The sequence below is a fragment of the Myotis nattereri genome (assembly GCF_964212035.1).
Source record: "Myotis nattereri genome assembly, chromosome: 5".
NCBI lineage: Eukaryota > Metazoa > Chordata > Mammalia > Chiroptera > Vespertilionidae > Myotis > Myotis nattereri.
The window spans coordinates 75,341,272-75,359,563 of record NC_138080.1 but is presented as its reverse complement, the minus strand read 5'-3'; the positions used below and the strand labels follow the sequence as shown (position 1 = coordinate 75,359,563).

Sequence of the window (18,292 nt, the reverse complement as noted above, 5' to 3'; positions counted from 1 at the left end):
ACACACACACACACACAACACACAACATCTGTGAAGCTCAATAAACAGAGGTATGCCTGTGGTTGTAGGGGCCAAGAAAAAAGAATGGTCAAAAAGGATGATGGTATAAAGAGTGACAGTCAGGGGGTGGCTACTATAGATTAAATGATGAGTGAATACTTTTTTTAAAAGGTGATATCTGAGCTGAGCTGCAAGGAATGAGAAGAAACCTGTCATGTGAAGATCTGGGAAGAGAGTGTGCCAAGCAGAGGAACAGCAAGTACAGATTGTGAGGTAAGGTCATGCGCTTCGAGCTACCGAGGGAAGACCAGCATGACCAGAACATAGTGATCAAAGAGAGTAATGGGACATAAGGGCAGAGACATTGGCAGGAGGCCAGTTTATATGGAGACCAGATCATCTAGTAGTGCCTTGTGGACAGTGGCAAGGAATTTGAATTTTATAGGTGCAATGAGAAACGATCAGAGTATGTTCAAGCAGAGAAAGGGTAAGGTGTGATTTCTATAATAAAAGAAGCACTTTGGCTGCTATGTGGAGAATTATGAAAACAGACTGACGTGTTAGAAAGTGATTGCGGCATCTCAGGCAAGAGCATATCATGGCCTGAAGTAGAGTGTATCTGTGAAAGAGATAAATGGATGAATTCAGAATACATTTTGGAAGCAAAAGGTAAATGACTTACTGTTGGGTAAGGGAAGGAAATTAAGGATGACTCCTGGATTTTTGGACTAAACAACTTGGAGGAAATTGGGTGGAGTGGAGGTTTGGGAAGTTAAAATTTTTCTTTAATTAAACATTATTATTGTGGTAAAAGACACATAGTATGAAATTTATCATCTTAACAAGTGTACAGTTCAGGGGCATTAAGTATATTTGCATTGTTGTACAATCATCACCCCCATCTAGAACTCTTCATCTTGCAAAACTGAAACTCTGTACCCATTGAACAATAATAACTGCGCATTTTTCATCTTCTCCCAGCCCCTAGCACTCATCCTTCTGTTTTCTGTTTCAATGAATTTATCACTCTAGGTACCTTATATAACTGGGATCATACAGTACTTGTCCTTTTGTGATTGGTTCATTTCACAGCATAATGTCCTCAAGGTTCATCTGTGCTATAGCAAATGTCAGAATTTTCCTTCCTTTTTAACACTGAATAATATTCCACTGTATCTATATGTCAGTTTGTTTATCCATTCATTTGTTGATGGACACTGGGTTGTTGTGGATAATGTTGCTATGGATATGAGTGTATAAATATTTCTTCAAGGTCCTGCTTTCAATTCTTTTGGGTATTTCTCAGAAGAATTGCTGGATCGTATGGTAATTCTATGTTTAATTTTTTGAGGAACTGCCATACTATTTTCTAATGGGACTGTATCATTTTATATTTCCAACAACAGTGCACAAAGTTTTCTGTTTTTCCAGATCCTCACTAGCACTTGTTCTTTTCTATGTTTTTAATAGTAGCCATCCTAATAAGTGTGAGGTGCTATCTCATTTTAGTTTTAATTTATATTTCCCTAATGATAGTGATATTGTGGTTAATTTCATGTGTTTATTGGCAATTTGTATATTTTCTTTGGAGAAATGCCTATTCAAGTCCTTTGCTCATTTTAAACTCAAGTCGTTTAGTTGTTATTGAGTTGTAGGAGCTCTTTATTCTAGACATTAAACCCATCAGCTATATGAATTGCAAATATTTTCTCCCATTCCATGGGTTCCTTTTTACCCTTTTGATTGTGTGTCCTTTTATGTGCAGAAGTTTTAAATTTTTATGCAGTTCAGTTTATCTATTTTTTCTTTTGTTGCCTGTGTAAAAGTTTTATTTAAAACATAAAAATAAACTTATATTTAAGTATATTATATTTTAAAGTTACTTTAAAATATAAATTTGGAGACAGCTGGATATATTTTAAATTTGGAGACTGACAGTCATAGGAGAGGTCAGATAAAATATAAATTAGGGAGTTATCCACGTGTGGACGAAAAAGGGTTCACGTACTAAACCTGACAAGATCAGGGAGGCCTGCGTGGTGGGCCTTAAAAAGTCAGAGACTGAAAGTAATTACATAGGATGGCCTGAACATAAAAATCCCTAACTAAAAGCAGCCTGTAGCATCCTTGACAAAGGTCAATCTTTACCTTAAGTGAGTCTGTCTATTGTCTTTTAAAAAAGATATTAATAATTTTATATTGTTAAAATAATATTTTGAATTATAACACTATTTATTAAAACTGTTTCTTTTTACTTTTTTAAAATGATGCCACTAGCCCTAACCGGTTTGGCTCGGTGGATAGAGCGTCGGCCTGCGGACTCAAGGGTCCCAGGTTCAATTCCGGTCAAGGGCATATACCTTGGTTGCGGGCACATCCCCAGTAGGGAGTGTAGGAGGCAGCTGATCGATGTTTCTCTCTCATCGATGTTTCTAACTCTCTATCCCTCTCCCTTCCTCTCTGTAAAAAATCAATAAAATATATTTTAAAAAAATAAATAAAATGATGCCATTAGAAATCTTAAAATTACACGATGTTGGTCGCATTATATCTACAGGACAATGCTAGTGGTTAACACTAATGTGAGACTACCTGGTAGTAAGGGGTGGTGGGTCATAGCCTACCATGGAGGGAAGTAACAGGCCCTAATAGGCCTACCCTGTACCCATCAGTGTAAAAGAAGTAAGTGGCTCTCCATTTTACTTTTACCCAATCCCAGAGATTTCCCTGCTTTGCTTTTTCTCTCCTCTCTAATCTACCATCTGTGTATCTCACGTAACCCTCCTTATGTCTTCTCCTTTGATTCTAATGTATAAAATAAGCTGCAAAACTGCCATTCTCCAGAGCATTTTCTTAATCCGTTGAGATTTTGCTTCTTAGCAATTGTCAGTTTGGCTCAAATAAATTCATAAAAATCTCTGCAGGTTTGGATGTTTCTTATGATCGATACACATAGGGATGGTATTTATAGCCACTGAGCGAATGAAATCACCCAAGAGAGAAGATCCATAGGAACTAGGTCTCCCTGTGGGATGGAGTCATCTTAGAGTTAAGATTCCATAGGAAGATATCAAGAAGCTTTGACTGAGTTAACTTTGGGTAACATAAGTTATTGATGTTCTTCTGAGGTAGGTGCTAGGTTCATGTGGAAATTAGAAAGCCCTGGGCAAGTATTAAACCTGCTTGCTTTTGTATTATTACAATAGCATTAACAATAGCCCATGGCATCAGTGAGTCCTCACAACAGCTCTATGAGGTACATATTTGTATTGTCCTCACTTTACAGACAAGAAAAAAAAGAGAAGTTTAATAATTTACCCAGTTGCTATAGTTAATATATGGCAGGTCCAAATTACAAATCTAGTTGGTCTGCTTCTAGGCCTTCACTCTTAACTATTAATGCTATATCTCATTATCCTGAAAAATGAAGTCTAGCCCTTGGCCCTTACCCACTGACTACATTTGGTCTCCTTGGGTTTCATATCAGTATAGTCACATCTTTGTGGTGGTGAATGGTCCAAGACAGATGGTACTGATCTTGTCACCTTACCAGTGATGGCGAGCCTTTTGAGCTCAGCATGTCAGCATTTTGAAAAACCCTAACTTAACTCTGGTGCCAGGTCACATATAGAAATTTTTTGATATTTGCAACCATAGTAAAACAAAGACTTATATTTTGATATTTATTTTATATATTTAAATGCCATTTAACAAAGAAAAATCAACCAAAAAAAATGAGTTCATGTGTCACCTCTGACATGCGTGTCATAGGTTCGCCATCACTGCCTTAGGCTGACTTAAAGTCTTTTTTTTTTTTGAGCACTGGGTCTTAACACTGTGCCAAGTTCTCATACACCCCAAATAAAGGAAAAGAAGGTAGATGGACATAGCATACTAGGATCAACAGAAGTTGTCATGTGTTTTATTCCCTTTCCTCTTCAATCTAGACACTATGGTCTTTTGCTTCAGTCAGTCTCAGTTCCTCCATTGTCTTGGCATTCTGCTCACCTGGACTGCAAAGCCCCAAATCCAGCCATTAATGCATATCATTCCTACCCTGGGACACTGGAGAAAACCACACAACCATGTGAATTGGTTTCTCTGCAAAGTTACATTTCCAATCATGGCTGTACCCTCAACCCACTTGACTCTGCCAACCCACATGTTTCTCCAACCATAACGATCCCCCTTCTCTCCTATATCTTAATTCAACAGCTTTGATTGAGAGTGAAGAGTAAAATGGTTTGGTTTATCTTGGGTTGAGATTTTGCAAGATGAGTAAACAAAAGGATGAGGGTAGTGGTGTGAGTGAATTGAAGAGATCTTGAGGTATAGACTGGAAGGTAAAGGAAAGGATATCAAGGTCAGAGCTGAAGGATCAGGAGGAAAGTAAATGGTCCTGGAATGAGGTGGTTATTGTGACTGATGAGGCCATCTAGGGTGTGTCCTTGGCAGGAAGGAGTTGAAATACAGGTTAAGATCAAATACTATGAGACTGAGGTGTAAGATTACTTTGCCTTCTGAGCACAAAAGGCATCACTACCCCTGGCTGAATTCCAGAGAGCTCATAGAATGTGGACAAGCAACTGGGCAGATTGTTGGTAATAGCAACCAGAAAGCAGTGTAAACCTCAAAGGAGGAATTTTATAGATGTGAAGCTGAAGGAATTATGGTTTGGAAACAGGAAAATGCTGAGACCTTACCTGGCCCTGAAGTTCATAGAAAGTGATAAATGAACAGCCTCTATTTGAGAGACAGGAAGAACCACGAGGGAAGTGGAGTGATGGGGAAGCCAGGTCTCTGTCAAGGCCAGGATGTAGAGAGAGCAACCAGGACTATACTTGCAGAAGGAGAATTGTTTGTCCACAGTGGAATGGGTTTTCACTGTAGCAGGGAAAGCAACAGTAGGAGGGTGAGATGGTGGGCTATGCAGGGACAGAGAATTTGACTTCAAGGATTATATTTGCCATGTTGGAGAAGGATGGTCTCAAGGTTCTCAAAACTGGATTTAAGACTTCTCTGTGTTCAGAGGCATTGGGTGATAGTTCAAATCCTCATAATATTTTGCAATCCATTCAGTGGCCTCAATGTTAAGGTAATTTGCCTCGGCAAAGCAAGTTTGGCTTGGTCCCAATCAGGGTAGAGGTGACTGCTGCTCAAGTTGTGTGGAGGAGGAGAGATATAAACATACCCGGGCCTTAAAGAAAATGACTTTGACCTGAGTTTCAGCTCCACAGTGCTCAACCCCAAGTGGGAGGCATTGAGCTAGTTGCTGTGGCCACACAGGTAAGAGTTTATCATCTGGCTAGACCAGGGGTGGGCAAACTTTTTGACTCGAGGGCCACAATGGGTTCTTAAACTGGACCAGAGGGCCGGAACAAAAGCATGGATGGAGTGTTTGTGTGAACTAATATAAATTCAAAGTAAACATCATTACATAAAAGGGTACGGTCTTTTTTTTTTTTTTTTAGTTTTATTCATTTCAAACAGGCCAGATCCGGCCCATGGGCTGTAGTTTGCCCACTAAGAGCAGGAACTTTGCATTTTTCATAATCTTCATCTTTGCTTTCCAAGACCTCACACTTAGTTGACACTCAATAAAAGTTTTTATTTTTAAAACATCTTTATTTTACTTTATTTTTTGACAGACAACTGTTTAGTTTTTATTTCATAATCATAAACTTAACTCTGTAATCCAGCTAGACTGGGAAAGGGGAGGGAAATTATGGAACCCAATAAACTGGCAAGAGCACAAAGATTATGGAACATTCCAAGCAAATCGGGATGAAGGGGTGCTCTCCTGAGCTACAGAAGGAATGGTCTGGTGGTTAAGATAAAACACAAGTCAAATTTATTAGAGTTGCCCACAGTCAGCAATGGTGATCTTCTTGCTGGTCTTGCCATTCCTGGACCCGTAGCGCTCCATGGCTGTCACAATATCCATGCCTTCCTTTACCTAGCCAAAGACCACATGCTTGCCACCCAACCACTCCGTCTTGGCAGTGCAGATGAAAAACTGGGAGCCGTTTGTGTTCGGTCCAGCATTTTCCATGGACAAGATGCCAGGACCTGTATGTTTCAGGACAAAGTCCTCATCCTCAAATTTCTCCCCATGGATGCACTTGCCGCCTGTGCCATTGTGGCGTGTGAAGTCACCAACCTGGCACATGAATCCCGGAATAATTCTGTGACAGCAGGAACCTTTATAACCAAATCCCTTCTCCCCCGTGGTCAGAGCACGGAAGTTTTCTGCCGTCTTTGGAACCTTGTCTGCAAACAGCTCAAAGGAGACGCGGCCCAGGGGCTCGCCGTCGGCGGCGATGTCGAAGCACACGGTGGGGTTCACCATGGCTAGTCTCGGACGGCTTCGGGGCGGCGGCATCTGCAAAGCCTAAAACATCTTTATGATTATAAAAGTAATTTGTGTTATTTGTGAAACATATTTAAGATTGCAAAGAGTTTTATTTAAAAATAAACTTACATTTAAATATATAAATACTTTAAAGTTATTTTAAAATATAAATTTGGAGACAGCTGGATATATGAGACTGAAGGTTATAGGAGAGATCAGCATAAAATATAAATTAGGGAGTTATCCACATGTGGATGAAAAAGGGTTCACCTACTAAATCTGACAAGATTAGGGAGGCCTGCATGGTGGGCCTTAAAAAGTCAGAGGCTGAAAGAAACTACATAGGATGGTTTGAACATAAAAATTCCTAACTAAAAGCAGGCCTGTAGCTTCCTTGACAAAGGTCAATCTTTACCTTAAGTGAGCCTGTCCATTGTCTTTATAAAAAAGATATTAATAATTTTATATCGTTGAAATAATATTTTGAATTATAACACTATTTATTAAAACTGTTTTTTTTAATGATGCCACTAGAAACCTTAAAATTACACTATGTGGCTTGCATTATATCTGTGATAAACATCTATGTGCATAAATATTTCTTATATCTCTGATGATTTCCCAGTTGTAGAATTAATACCTCAAAAACTCCAGCATTTTAAGGCTCTGAAAACACTTTGCCGATTTGTTTTCTAGAAAATAATAAAATAATTTACATTCCCATCAGAATATGAGAGTGCATTTAATCATACTCTCATCAATATTAAATACTTTCATTTTGTTTATTATTAATTATTTTAAAAAATTGTTATTTTTTAAATACTTTAAAAATCTTTATTGAATACTTTCATTTTGTAACCTTTGCAATGTAGTAGTTGAAAAATGGCATCACATTGTCACTTCAATTAATATGTTTCTTGTTACTTGTGAAGCAGAACACTTTTTTGTATGTTTATTTGCCGGGAGCCGGTCCATCCTTGCTGTTTCAAGGGACCTGGCATATATAGCATACTGTTCTTAATATGTTTGCTCCCCTTAGCGCTGTGTGTTTTAACCAAGGTCACCTCTCCGAGAAAGGTTGTTTCCCCAGGTAGGAATTTTTCCCTGAAGTTAGGGAGGGAATAAAACCCCTCAACTAAGTGCCAGGCGGGTAATTAATCACTTTAACTATGAACAATCATGCTTAAGCTACATAATCTTTACTCCCTGGAATGGAGATAAGAAACGCCCTAACCTTTGTAATAGAGATTGACAGGATTAAAATCAACTGGTATAAATACAGATGTAATAAGACAGCAAGACACAGAACTTAGGAGACAGAAAGAAGACAGCACCTACACAGAACCTACAGACAGAAGAACTTCGCTGGAGAGAACATGGCAAAAGATCCTGGACTGAACCTGACTACAGAAATTGGCAAGAGAACCTGACTAGAACCTGGTGACTGAACTTGGCTGGAGAACCTGGACAGAACCTGGCTGGAGAACCTAGCGAGGGAACATGGCTACAGAACCTGGCTGGAGAATCTGGAGAACCTGGCTGGAGAACCTAGCAAGAGAACATGGACACAGAACTTGGCTGGAGATCCAGACCAGAACTTGGCAGGAGACCCTGACAAGACAACCCGGCTATGATGATCAACTGAACGCTGCCTCCGTGTCATTCCTTCTTCGCCGACTCCGTCCACATCTTTGGGGACCCCTGGACCCGCTGGGGTTGGACCCCGGCATTTATTGACCAATGTTTTCTTGTTTGAAAACTAATTTTGGTCCCTTTAACTATAATAATGAAAATATAATACATTGATTCATTTTTTCAACAAATATTTATTGATCATCTACTGTGTGCCAACCAAGATTCTAACTCCTGAGGATACAGAAGTGGTCTTCATGGACTGTGAGGAAGCACTTGGATGAGGAAGGAGAAGGACAATAAACAAAATGAAGAAGTAAATAGTTAGGATGTCAGAGGGTAATAAGAACTACGGAGAAAATCGAAGCAGGGATGGGTACGGCCAGGACAGAGGGCTAAAGGGATACAGTCTTCTATTTATATTAAAGCCTAAGCAACCGTTGGGACCGAATGACCAGAACGGCCAGTCATCCAGTCACTGTGATGTGCACTGACCATCAGGGGGCAGACTCTCAACACAGGAGTTGCCCCCTGGTGGTCAGTGTGCTCCCACAGCAAACTTCCCACGACCGGCTGGTGGCATCGGTGGCTGGTGTCTGTTCCTTCTGTGCCTGACCATCATCTTTGGCCCAGGCTGGGACAAAGAACTGGAGTTGGGTGGTGGTGGATCCCTTTCCTGGGGGGCCAAAGGCCGGCTCCCTCCTCGGGGCTGGCAGCCAATCTCCCGTGCCCTGTCCCTCCCCCTGGCTGGCAGGCCCCAGCCAGCAGGCCCCTATCAGGCGGGCCCATGGTCCGTCCCCCTGTCCCTCCACCTGGCCTGCAGGCCCCAAGCTGCCTGGCCCTGATCAGCCCTGATTGCCGGCCAGGCCTAGGGACCCCACCTGTGCACAAATTCATGCACCGGGCCTCTAGTTTAAAATAGAGTGGTCAGGTAAGGATTAGTTAAGCAGGTGACACTTGAGCAAAGACATAAAAGAAGTAAAAGAGCAAGCTTTGCCAATACCGAGGAAGAGCACAGAGTGGGGGCACAGAGAGTAGTGCCCTATAAGCAAGCGAGCATTCATTCTACCCATTCAGGATCATGGCATATCTCTATTCAAATCTTAATAAAATGGAATAATTTCTTCATTTAGGCTTTATATATTTCTTAGTAAGGTTATTTCTAGGTATTTTATATTTTTATGATTATTATGAACAGAACCTTTTCCCCCCCAACACACAAACACATATTTTCTAGCTGGTTATTTCTAGTACATAAAAAGTGGAAACTTTTTATATGCCTCCACTTAAACTGAATCTATTAAATGTAAGAATTTTTAGTTAACTGTCTTGCATTTTAAAAAATAGAACATTGCCTTAGCTGGTTTGGTTCAGTGGATAGAGCGTCAGCCTGCATACTAATGGGTCACAGGTTCAGTTCTGGCCAAGGGCACATGCCCAGGTTGTGGGCTCCATCCCCCCCAGTGGGGGACATGCAGGAGGCAACCAATCAATGATTCTCTCTCATCATTGATGTTTCTATCTCTCTAGCTCTGTCCCTTCCTCTCTGAAATCAATAAAACTCTATTTTTTTTTAAAAAAAGCCAATAGTAGTAAAAAAAATAGAACATCATTATATGCTCCTCAATATTGGCAATTTTGTCTACTTTCTACCAGTTTAACTTCTTATCTACATTTTATACTATGACTACAGTTACTAAAACTTATTAAAAAATGTTCAAGAGTTGCTAAAAACCTATATCCATAAAATTCCTGTTAATGGCATGCCCCTAGTGTTTCACTCTAAAATGCGGTGCAATACTGCATGTTAGAGTACTCAGTCAGTCAATCTGAGGTTGATATTCATAAGCAAGTGCAGGAACTTGCTTTATAGACCTAACTTTAAAAGTAGTTTTTATAAATCAAGAATATGTCTTGAATTTAACCAAATACAATTTTGGCATATATTGATCACCTTGGTCTTTGAACTACCAAAGACATAACTAATTGAGTACTTGTCTTTTTATAAACAGATTTTTAAAAGTCATCTCTGGGGGGGAAAGGGGAGGAAAATGGGAGATATCTGTAGTACTATCAACAATAAAATATATATTTTCAAAAGTCATCTCTTCCTATATGATAAAAGGCTAATATGCAAATTGTCCCCATGGGCAGGAATTTGACTGACCGGGAGACGTGCGCTGACCACCAGAGGATGGCGCAGAACGTGGCGGGCATTGGCGATACAGTGCTGGCAGCAGGCGGCAGTGGAGGCGCAGCCCACCCCGATGGGTCCGGGACTGCGGCAGGATGGTGGAGCAGGTGAGCAGGTGGTGCCAGGCCAAGGCAGGTGCGAGTGGGGGCCCCGGTTGCCCCACAGATGGGCCCTGATTGCTGGCCAGGCCTAGGGACTCTACCTGTGCACGAATTTAGTGCACTGGGCCTCTAGTAAAATATAAAGCACCCATACAAACAGCAAAAATAAAAGGTAATTATCACATCCTTACTTTCTGTATTTAGAAAAAGCTTTAAGAGCATTTTACATTTAGATGTTTAAATATTCAAATATCTATGTATCAAACATAACATTTTTTTTTTTACCAAGCTAGAGTTATAAAGTATTTTAATTAAAATAAATATTTATCAAAAGATAAGCAGGCAAGGTCCCTGGCTCCCAGAGGCTAATGGCCATATGGGGGTGGGGTAGAACCCACAGAGTGAGGGTAACAAGTACCAGGAGAGCACAGCAGAGTGAACAGTCACTGCTGGTGGGAATGAAGCTCAAGGAGAGCTCCTTGGGAGTCAGCATGACCTCCTCTCTGCGGGACAGGCCGCCTCGTACCCGGCAGGGAAGGTGGAATGGACATCAGACAGGATGTATCAGTAGGGAAATGAAAGCAGGATAAAGCTGCTCACCTGTATCCCCAAAGACAAAGCATAAGCTATTCTAAGATATTTTAGTGGATTTTAGGTAACAATCAAAATGCAGAAGCAGTGTGTCAGTAGGATATAAAATATGTGTTAGGAATATGGCAGTCTAGAGAACAAATTCTGAGCTTATCAGAAAAGTTCAAGATAAGGATTTCAAAACAATAAGTGTATCAGGATGTTACATCAAAGATTCCTTTGAAAAATGTTCAGACAGTCCGGCCAGCGTGGCTCAGTGGTTGAGCGTTGGTCAACCTATGTATGAACTAGGAGGTCACGGTTCGATTCCTGGTCAGTGTACATGCCTGGGGCTGCAGGCTCCATCCCCAGTCGGGGTTGTGCAGGAGGCAGCCCATCATCATCGTCACTGATGTTTCTATTGCTCTCTTGCTCTCTGAAGTCAATAAAGATACATTTAAAAAAGAAAAATGTTTAGACAGTGAAAGTTAACATTTGGGGATAATCATTTTGAGGATGATGCCACCAAGCAGCATATTATAAATTAGTAGCTGCCTATTTCCACACGCACACCATGGCCCTGGGTGTATTACAGGGTCATCAGTAGCTCGTCACCATGCTGCCCTTAGAGAAGCCACTATCAATGAAAGCATGCTGCCCAAGTCTCCATGAGTAACTGCTTGCTGTGCTATCATCTCCAACTAAACCATGGTGCCACACAGAGCTGACGTTTATTTTCTGAACTTATGGTAGCTTTTATCTTTCACGCTGCTCATTCATGGAGCAGAGGTTCCGCGATTGCCGATCAGAAGCACCCTGGGTGGAGTGGATGTAGCTGCACACTGTGCTTGGGAAGGTGTATTGAAGGAAAGAACTGTTTTAAAAGCTTCCTAGATGGTTGGCTTGGACAGCCTTCTTCCTAGGTGCTGACCCCTCTTGGCTGTGGGGCACACAAACCATCTCTATCGATCTAACTGTTTTGCGGTTTTCATGATTCTCTGTTTACCAGTAAAATATCTCTTAAGTCAGTCTTAGGACATAGAAGGTTTAGTCATGTGCTCAAAGAGAGCACAAAAGTGGATCTTTTAATAGTCTGTGAGCTGTAGCCCCTGGCATTGTAGCTGGGAACTGCTCTGATTCCCTTCTTAAAAGCCGACAGGCGCCCAGCCGCTGTGGCTCAGTGGTTGAGCGTTGACCTATGAACCAGGAAGTCATGGTTTGATTCTTGGTCAAAGCACAGGTTGTGAGACTGATCCCCAGTGGGGGCGTGCAGGAGGCAGCCAATCAATGATTCTCTCTCATCATTGATATCTCTCTCTCTCTCTCTCTCTCTCTCTCTCTCTCTCTCTCTCTTCCTTCCTCTCTGAAATCAATAACAATAATAGTAATAACTTAAAAAATAGGAGCCAGGCTATTTGATCTCTTGCAAACACTGTTAATCCTCTCAAAGGAGTGTATAAAATTTTCTGGCTAGGAATGCTGCATATAGTCATGTGATTATAGCAGTATATGAATTCACTGTAGAAAGGACTGTAATTTTGAATGTGCCGGTTCACTTACACACACACACACACACACACACACACGCACGCACGCACGCACGCGCTGTTGTCACCTGACAGTGTGTGAATACAATGACGCTTTATTTGGGCGGCAGTCGCTTGTTTGGAAATGAGTGTTAATCTTTATGTGTATTGACTAGTCCTTAACCAACACATTTTCAAACAACCTGACAAACCCATTTCGCTGGACTCATTAGTAAGGTGGACTCTATAGAAATGGTTAGTTCTTTTAAAAAAGGAGATGATCTGGGAGAGTGGTCCAGAATTTGCTACATGACGAGCATTTCTCAACAGCAGGGCCCGTTTGGTTACAGTCAGTCCATTTCATCAGGAAAAGCTTTGGTTTCTTCAGGGTCTTATGTCTCTGTTTTTCAGTTCACCGAGTGGGGTAGAAATTTTTATCAGAATGAAGTTATTAGAACTTTGGGGTTTTCTTCGTTGTTCATTGAATCTCTTGTTTTTTTCCCAGACCTGAACCTGAAAATAAGATGTATGCTAAAGAAAATTAAGTATTCACAACTCTCTTCCTCACAATTCTAAACCGACACTGAAAAACATTTCTTCAATGAACAAGTAATGATTGTAACTCTAATTAGAACCTAGAGCTAATACTTTATTATTTTGAATACTTGGAGTCATTTTCTTAATTAAACATAAACAAAACCCAGAATTTACACTCTTTTCGTTTCCCTGAGGGAAGGATAGATTGGTGAGAATGAAGTTCTCGTGAGTTAAAGTTGATATTGAACTGGTTTTATCATTACAAGAAAATAGCTTATCAAAAATATGCACCTTTTACTATGTGTTCTGTCAGAGATCAGAATCCATTCACATGATAAAGATTTATCTTTATCATGGCCAGGCACTGAAACACGTTATCTCATATAACCTTACTATACTGAAGCTTAGTGAAAATTAAGTTTACCCCGAATTAAATTTCCCCAAATTTTTGCAGTAGATGTGGGAGTTGAAGCCAGGCAGTCTCATTCTAGAATCTAAACGTCTCCTACCAAACCACTTATCTTTTAAATGTTTGCGAATCTGTGATATCATAGAAAGATTATATATATATATATATATATGCCACTGAAATGTCCTTTTCTGTAAACTGCTTGTTCATGACTTCTGCTAAGTTTTCCTACTGAGTTGTCTGTCTTTTCCCCTACGGATCACTAAGAGCGTTTTGTATATTAGGTATACCAGGCCTGGGTTTATGCTGCATGTTGCAAGTATTTTCCTCCTGCCTTGTTGACCTTTGTCTTTGTTTATGGTTTCTTTTTTGCTGTGCCAATGATTTCTAAAATTACATAATTAGATATATCAATCTTTTCCTTTATGGCTCTTTGCTCTTCAGATTATGCTCAGAAAGGCCTTCTCAAAAGTAATAGAAATATTTTTCTTCCGGCATGTTTATGATTTTACATTTTTAGGCCTCAACTTTTACTCTTTCTGGAATTTATATGGATGCGTTTTGAAGTAGGACTCAAGTTTTTATTTATCCAAAATGGCTAGCTGAATGTTCTAATATATTTTACTTAATAATCTAACTTTTCCCCACTGCTTTTGAATTGCTATTTTTTATCATGTACAGAACTCTCACATTTCCTTGGGTTTAATTCAAACTCTATTCAGTGATTTCTATTCCTATACCATTAGCACACTGTTTTCATTACCGCTGCTTATTATTACACTTTATTATATGATAGCGCCACTCTCCCTAGCCATTCTTGCATATTTATTCTTTCTGAGATATTTTTATATCATTTTTTAAAGTTCCACTTACCATTTCACTTTCTGCATCTCCTCTAAGGACTCTGGTAGAGTCATTCCAAAACTTTCAGGGAAAAACAGGGTGATGATTCCAATCAGGACGGTCAGGCTGCCCATGAGGATGTAGGGCAGAACTTTGTTGTAAGCACCTGTAAGGTACGGGACATAGTTAGAAAAAGGGATTTTCCAGAAGCTCTCGAGCATCATTTTGTAAAGGTGGCAAACAGTGCTTGACAGCAGTTTTAAACTGGAACATTTTCTGAAGTTAAACAGTATGCAAAATGCACCGTTTGTTTTGCATTATCAGAAGGTCTTTCATGTCAACTGCTATTCTCTAAGCTGCTATATAATCATGTGTGACAGATGTTCCTTTAGAAATATTTGCCTACCAAAGTTCTCCTCTGAAGGTGGAGGTAACTGGAGAAAAGGGAATGGGAGGACAAGAAGGGGAAAGAGGTTGACCAGCATGCTGCAGGTACAGGTACTGGATATCATGATCGGTGTGACCTTTGCTTTGACCCAAACCAGTAGGCTGCAGTGGAAAGCCAGGTGTACGGAGTCATGAGACTTGAAAAAAAAAAATCTAAGTGATATGTTCAATCCAATTAAAAAAAAAAAAGTTAGGCACCGTGAAAGCAGTGCTTTGGTTTCTTTTCTTTTTTCTTTTTTGGCAGCATTTATAAGTCATGGTTTTATAAGTAACTGGAAGAACCACTTCATCTTTCCTTTATACAATGTCACGCAGGAGAACAACAGATTTTTATTTTGCTTCCCATTTGCACAGAGAGATTATAGAGGAACAACACACTCAAGAATTTTATTTGACAAAAAAACAACAACCCAAAACATTAATCTTGAAACTGTTCTGAGGCCTATGTGTCTCTCATCAGTACAGTCCTTAATGAGGATTAGGCTTGGAGAACCAGATCTTCCATCCATTGAACATCCCACTAAAGTGCCTCTGAGGTGTTATTTCAGCTTGAGAAATTTGGTTACATAAAAACTAAAATTTTCTGCATTGCAAAAAGTATTATAAAGTAAAAATGTAAATGATAAACTAGGAAAAATATTTACAACATATATACAAAGGGCTATTTTTTTTTTCAATTACAAAGACCTCTCACAAATCAAAGATAAAATGTTGAAAAAAAAAAACATTAGAAAGATGGGCAAAAGACATGAACAGTCAGGTCACTAAAAAATAAATAGAAGGTCAATAAATATATAAAAAATGCTCAACCTCACTATAATTAAAGAAATGAAAGCAACAATGATATCCACTTTTCACCTAACAGATTATCAATGATTAAACAATTGGATAATTCCATTGCTGGTGAGGATGCAGAGAAATAGGCATGTATTGATAGTTGGATTGTAAATGGGTACAATATTTAGATGTCAATTTGGCAATATCTGTAAAATTTTTAAATTGCTCCAGCAATCCACGAATCCAAATATACACAATCAAACCAATAGAGGGTGTAGGACATAGGGAAATGTTCATTGCAGTAATAACAAAAACCTGGACATGGCTTAAATGTCCATCTGTTAAACCTAGTTAAACAAATTGTGTATATGTGTACATTGGAAGACTAGGTACTAACGAAAAAGAAGGTAAAAGAACTATGTATACCAATAAAGATAGTCTGATACAATGTTAAGTTAAAAAAATTGTAAAGCTATATATATATACAGAATATCTGAAGGGCTACTCACCAAACTGTTAATATTAATTACTTATAGGGGTGTGATTTAGGGGACTGAGAAAAAAGAGATAAACTTGTACTTTTTTCAGTACTCTCTATGCAATGAAAATATATTACTTTTATATTTAAAAAAAGAACAGATCAATAAGCTATGTCTCACCAAGGTACACGAAGTAGGGAGCGATGATGCTGCCCACTCTGGAGGCCATGGAGGTGATCCCCACAGCCATGTTTCTGACCATGGTGGGGTAGAGCTCCGCAGTGAAGACGTACAGCATAGAGAAGGCAGAGGTGACCCCGAATTTCCCTAACATCACCAGGCCAATGGACACGAAGTTGTAATCTGGAAAAGAGATCTAGTGTGAACAGAGGTGCTTTAGAAGTGATATGTTCTCAACTCAGTTGCTTTTATGGTTTTCTTTGCTTGAAGGAGCATGTTTTTCACATTGCAGAGATATTCCCCAAATAACACTTTCTATTCAAATAATTGACATGGACAAAGATGGAGAGTGAGGGGTTGCCTTGTGCTTGGCTCTACTATTAGTATAGATCAGTGGTCGGCAAACTGCGGCTCGTGAGCCACATGCGGCTCTTTGGCCCCTTGAGTGTGGCTCTTCCACAAAATACCAACTTCTGCGCATGGGCCAGGAAGTTTCAATCGCACTGTACGCGCGCGCCCGCACACTCAAGGGGCCAAAGGGCTGCATGTGGCTCATGAGCTGCAGTTTGTCGACCACTGGATCATTTACACATTCAGTGACCTTTGTCCACCTTTACTTGTTACAGCACTTTCATGGTAAGTCATTAGCATGTTAATATAGTTAAGTTTAATCTTCAATGAGAAGAACCAATGCTTTCTATCCTGTTTAGTATTATTAAGAAATACATATTCCTTTTTAAAAATATATTTTTTTATTGATTTCAGAGAGGAAAGGAGTGGGAGAGAGAGATAGAAACATCAATGATGAGAGAGAATCATTGATTGGCTGCCTCCTGCACGTCCCCTACTGGGGGATTGAGCCTGCAACCTGGGCATGTACCCTGACCAAGAATCGAACAGTGACCTCCTGGTTTATAATTTGACGCTCAACCACTGAGCCATGCCATCTGGGCAAGAAATACATATTTCTATGTATAATACTAGGTATCAATAATCTATTGCCTTAACAATTTAATAGTATGAGAATGTTAGACATAAGGGGAAAGGAAGCATATGTCCCTTTGTGTGCTCTTTATTTTTAATTTAACATTTTTATTGTAAGTATTACATATGTCTCCTTTTCCTCCATTGACCTCTCCCCGGCCACTCCCATCCCCCAGCACATGCGCTCACCCTCCCACTGTCTGTGTCCACTGGTTATGCTTATGTGCATGCGTACAAGTCCTTTGGTTGATCTTTCACCCTCCCCGCTTCCACCCTCCCCTGCCTACCCTCTGAGGTTTGACGGTCTGTTTGATGCTTCTATATCTCTGGATCTGTTTTTGTTTATCAGTTTATGTTGTTCTGTGTGCTCTCTATCTAAAATGTTACAGACCCTAAAAATCGCTGAATTTATACTGGAACTAGCATGAACTACTAACTGTTACACTTGAGTACACACCTCAAGTAAAGATTAGAAAGTACCAAAAAATTGGGAATCAGGATTGTGTCTTCAAGAAAGAGGTTTGAGGGTTTAGGTGAAGGTTTCTATGACAGGGATGACCGGGAGTGTTGTTTTTCCTTTTCGGTAATGATTTCCAGCTCTCCAAGCTGACTCATCTGTTTGAGGGGTGTTGTTTTGAACATGGGAAATGACATGATTAACTATCATTTGTCTAATTGACTTATGAATGGTATATGATGGGAAGGATACATAATCAGGGAGCAGTGACCAATAATTAGCCCAAATCAAGGTGTAGGTCTTTTCTGTTAAGCTGTTACTATTGGTTAACTTCTTACCTGCAGGTACCAGTTGAATTAAGAGAAGCACGCCTCCTCCGAAGAACAGCACCCCAGCTATGATATACCGCCTGGGCAGGGTTCGCAGGAGCAGCCAGGCTGTAATGTAAGCTGGAACTTCGATCAGGGCAGAGAGGAAACAGTTCAGGTAGGCATCTCCATGTAAATTAGGAGAGTTGAGAGACAGACCGAAGTAACCGACTGAGGTTAGCATCCTAAAAGATAACAGACACAACAAAAGTGATAAAAGGATGGTATGAATCACTCTAAACTTTCATAATGGTCAAGAAATTGTCTATTTCAAAATAAACAATTTAATGAACCACTAAAAAAAAAAAAAAAAAGAAAGAAAGAAAAAAGAAATTGTCTAGCCGAAACCGGTTTGGCTCAGTGGATGGAGCATCGCCCTGCAGACTGAGGGGTCCCGGGTTCGATTCCGGTCAAGGGCATGTACCTGGGTTGCGGG

General features: G+C 40.0%; 2 protein-coding genes and 1 long non-coding RNA gene across 5 annotated transcripts in view; 1 reads left to right on the top strand and 2 right to left on the bottom strand.

Annotated features, from left to right (window-relative positions):
- LOC308520100 overlaps window positions 1-18,153 on the top strand; it is a 28,649-nt gene extending 10,496 nt beyond the window's left edge. For all 3 annotated transcript variants that reach the window (XR_013996075.1, XR_013996076.1, XR_013996077.1), the window contains 3 exons: window positions 172-273; window positions 10,139-10,285; window positions 17,833-18,153. This is a non-coding gene — a long non-coding RNA (uncharacterized lncRNA). The remainder of the gene's footprint in view (window positions 1-171; window positions 274-10,138; window positions 10,286-17,832) is intronic.
- On the bottom strand, window positions 5,485-10,276 carry LOC308520099 (peptidyl-prolyl cis-trans isomerase A-like). The gene is made up of 2 exons (XM_081092587.1): window positions 10,152-10,276; window positions 5,485-6,391 (listed from the first exon to the last, which is right to left on the bottom strand). The coding sequence occupies exon 2, from the start codon at window positions 6,380-6,382 to the stop codon at window positions 5,957-5,959; it is 426 nt and encodes a 141-aa protein (XP_080948713.1). The 5' UTR covers window positions 6,383-6,391; window positions 10,152-10,276; the 3' UTR covers window positions 5,485-5,956.
- The window catches only part of LOC308520098 (solute carrier family 22 member 4), a 43,359-nt gene continuing 36,662 nt past the window's right edge, over window positions 11,596-18,292 (bottom strand). Inside the window, exons 7-10 of the mRNA XM_081092586.1 lie at window positions 17,827-18,041; window positions 16,048-16,230; window positions 14,195-14,330; window positions 11,596-12,888 (exon numbers count right to left, since the gene is read on the bottom strand). Coding sequence (XP_080948712.1) covers window positions 12,813-12,888; window positions 14,195-14,330; window positions 16,048-16,230; window positions 17,827-18,041 — 610 coding nt within the window. The 3' untranslated portion in view covers window positions 11,596-12,812. The remainder of the gene's footprint in view (window positions 12,889-14,194; window positions 14,331-16,047; window positions 16,231-17,826; window positions 18,042-18,292) is intronic.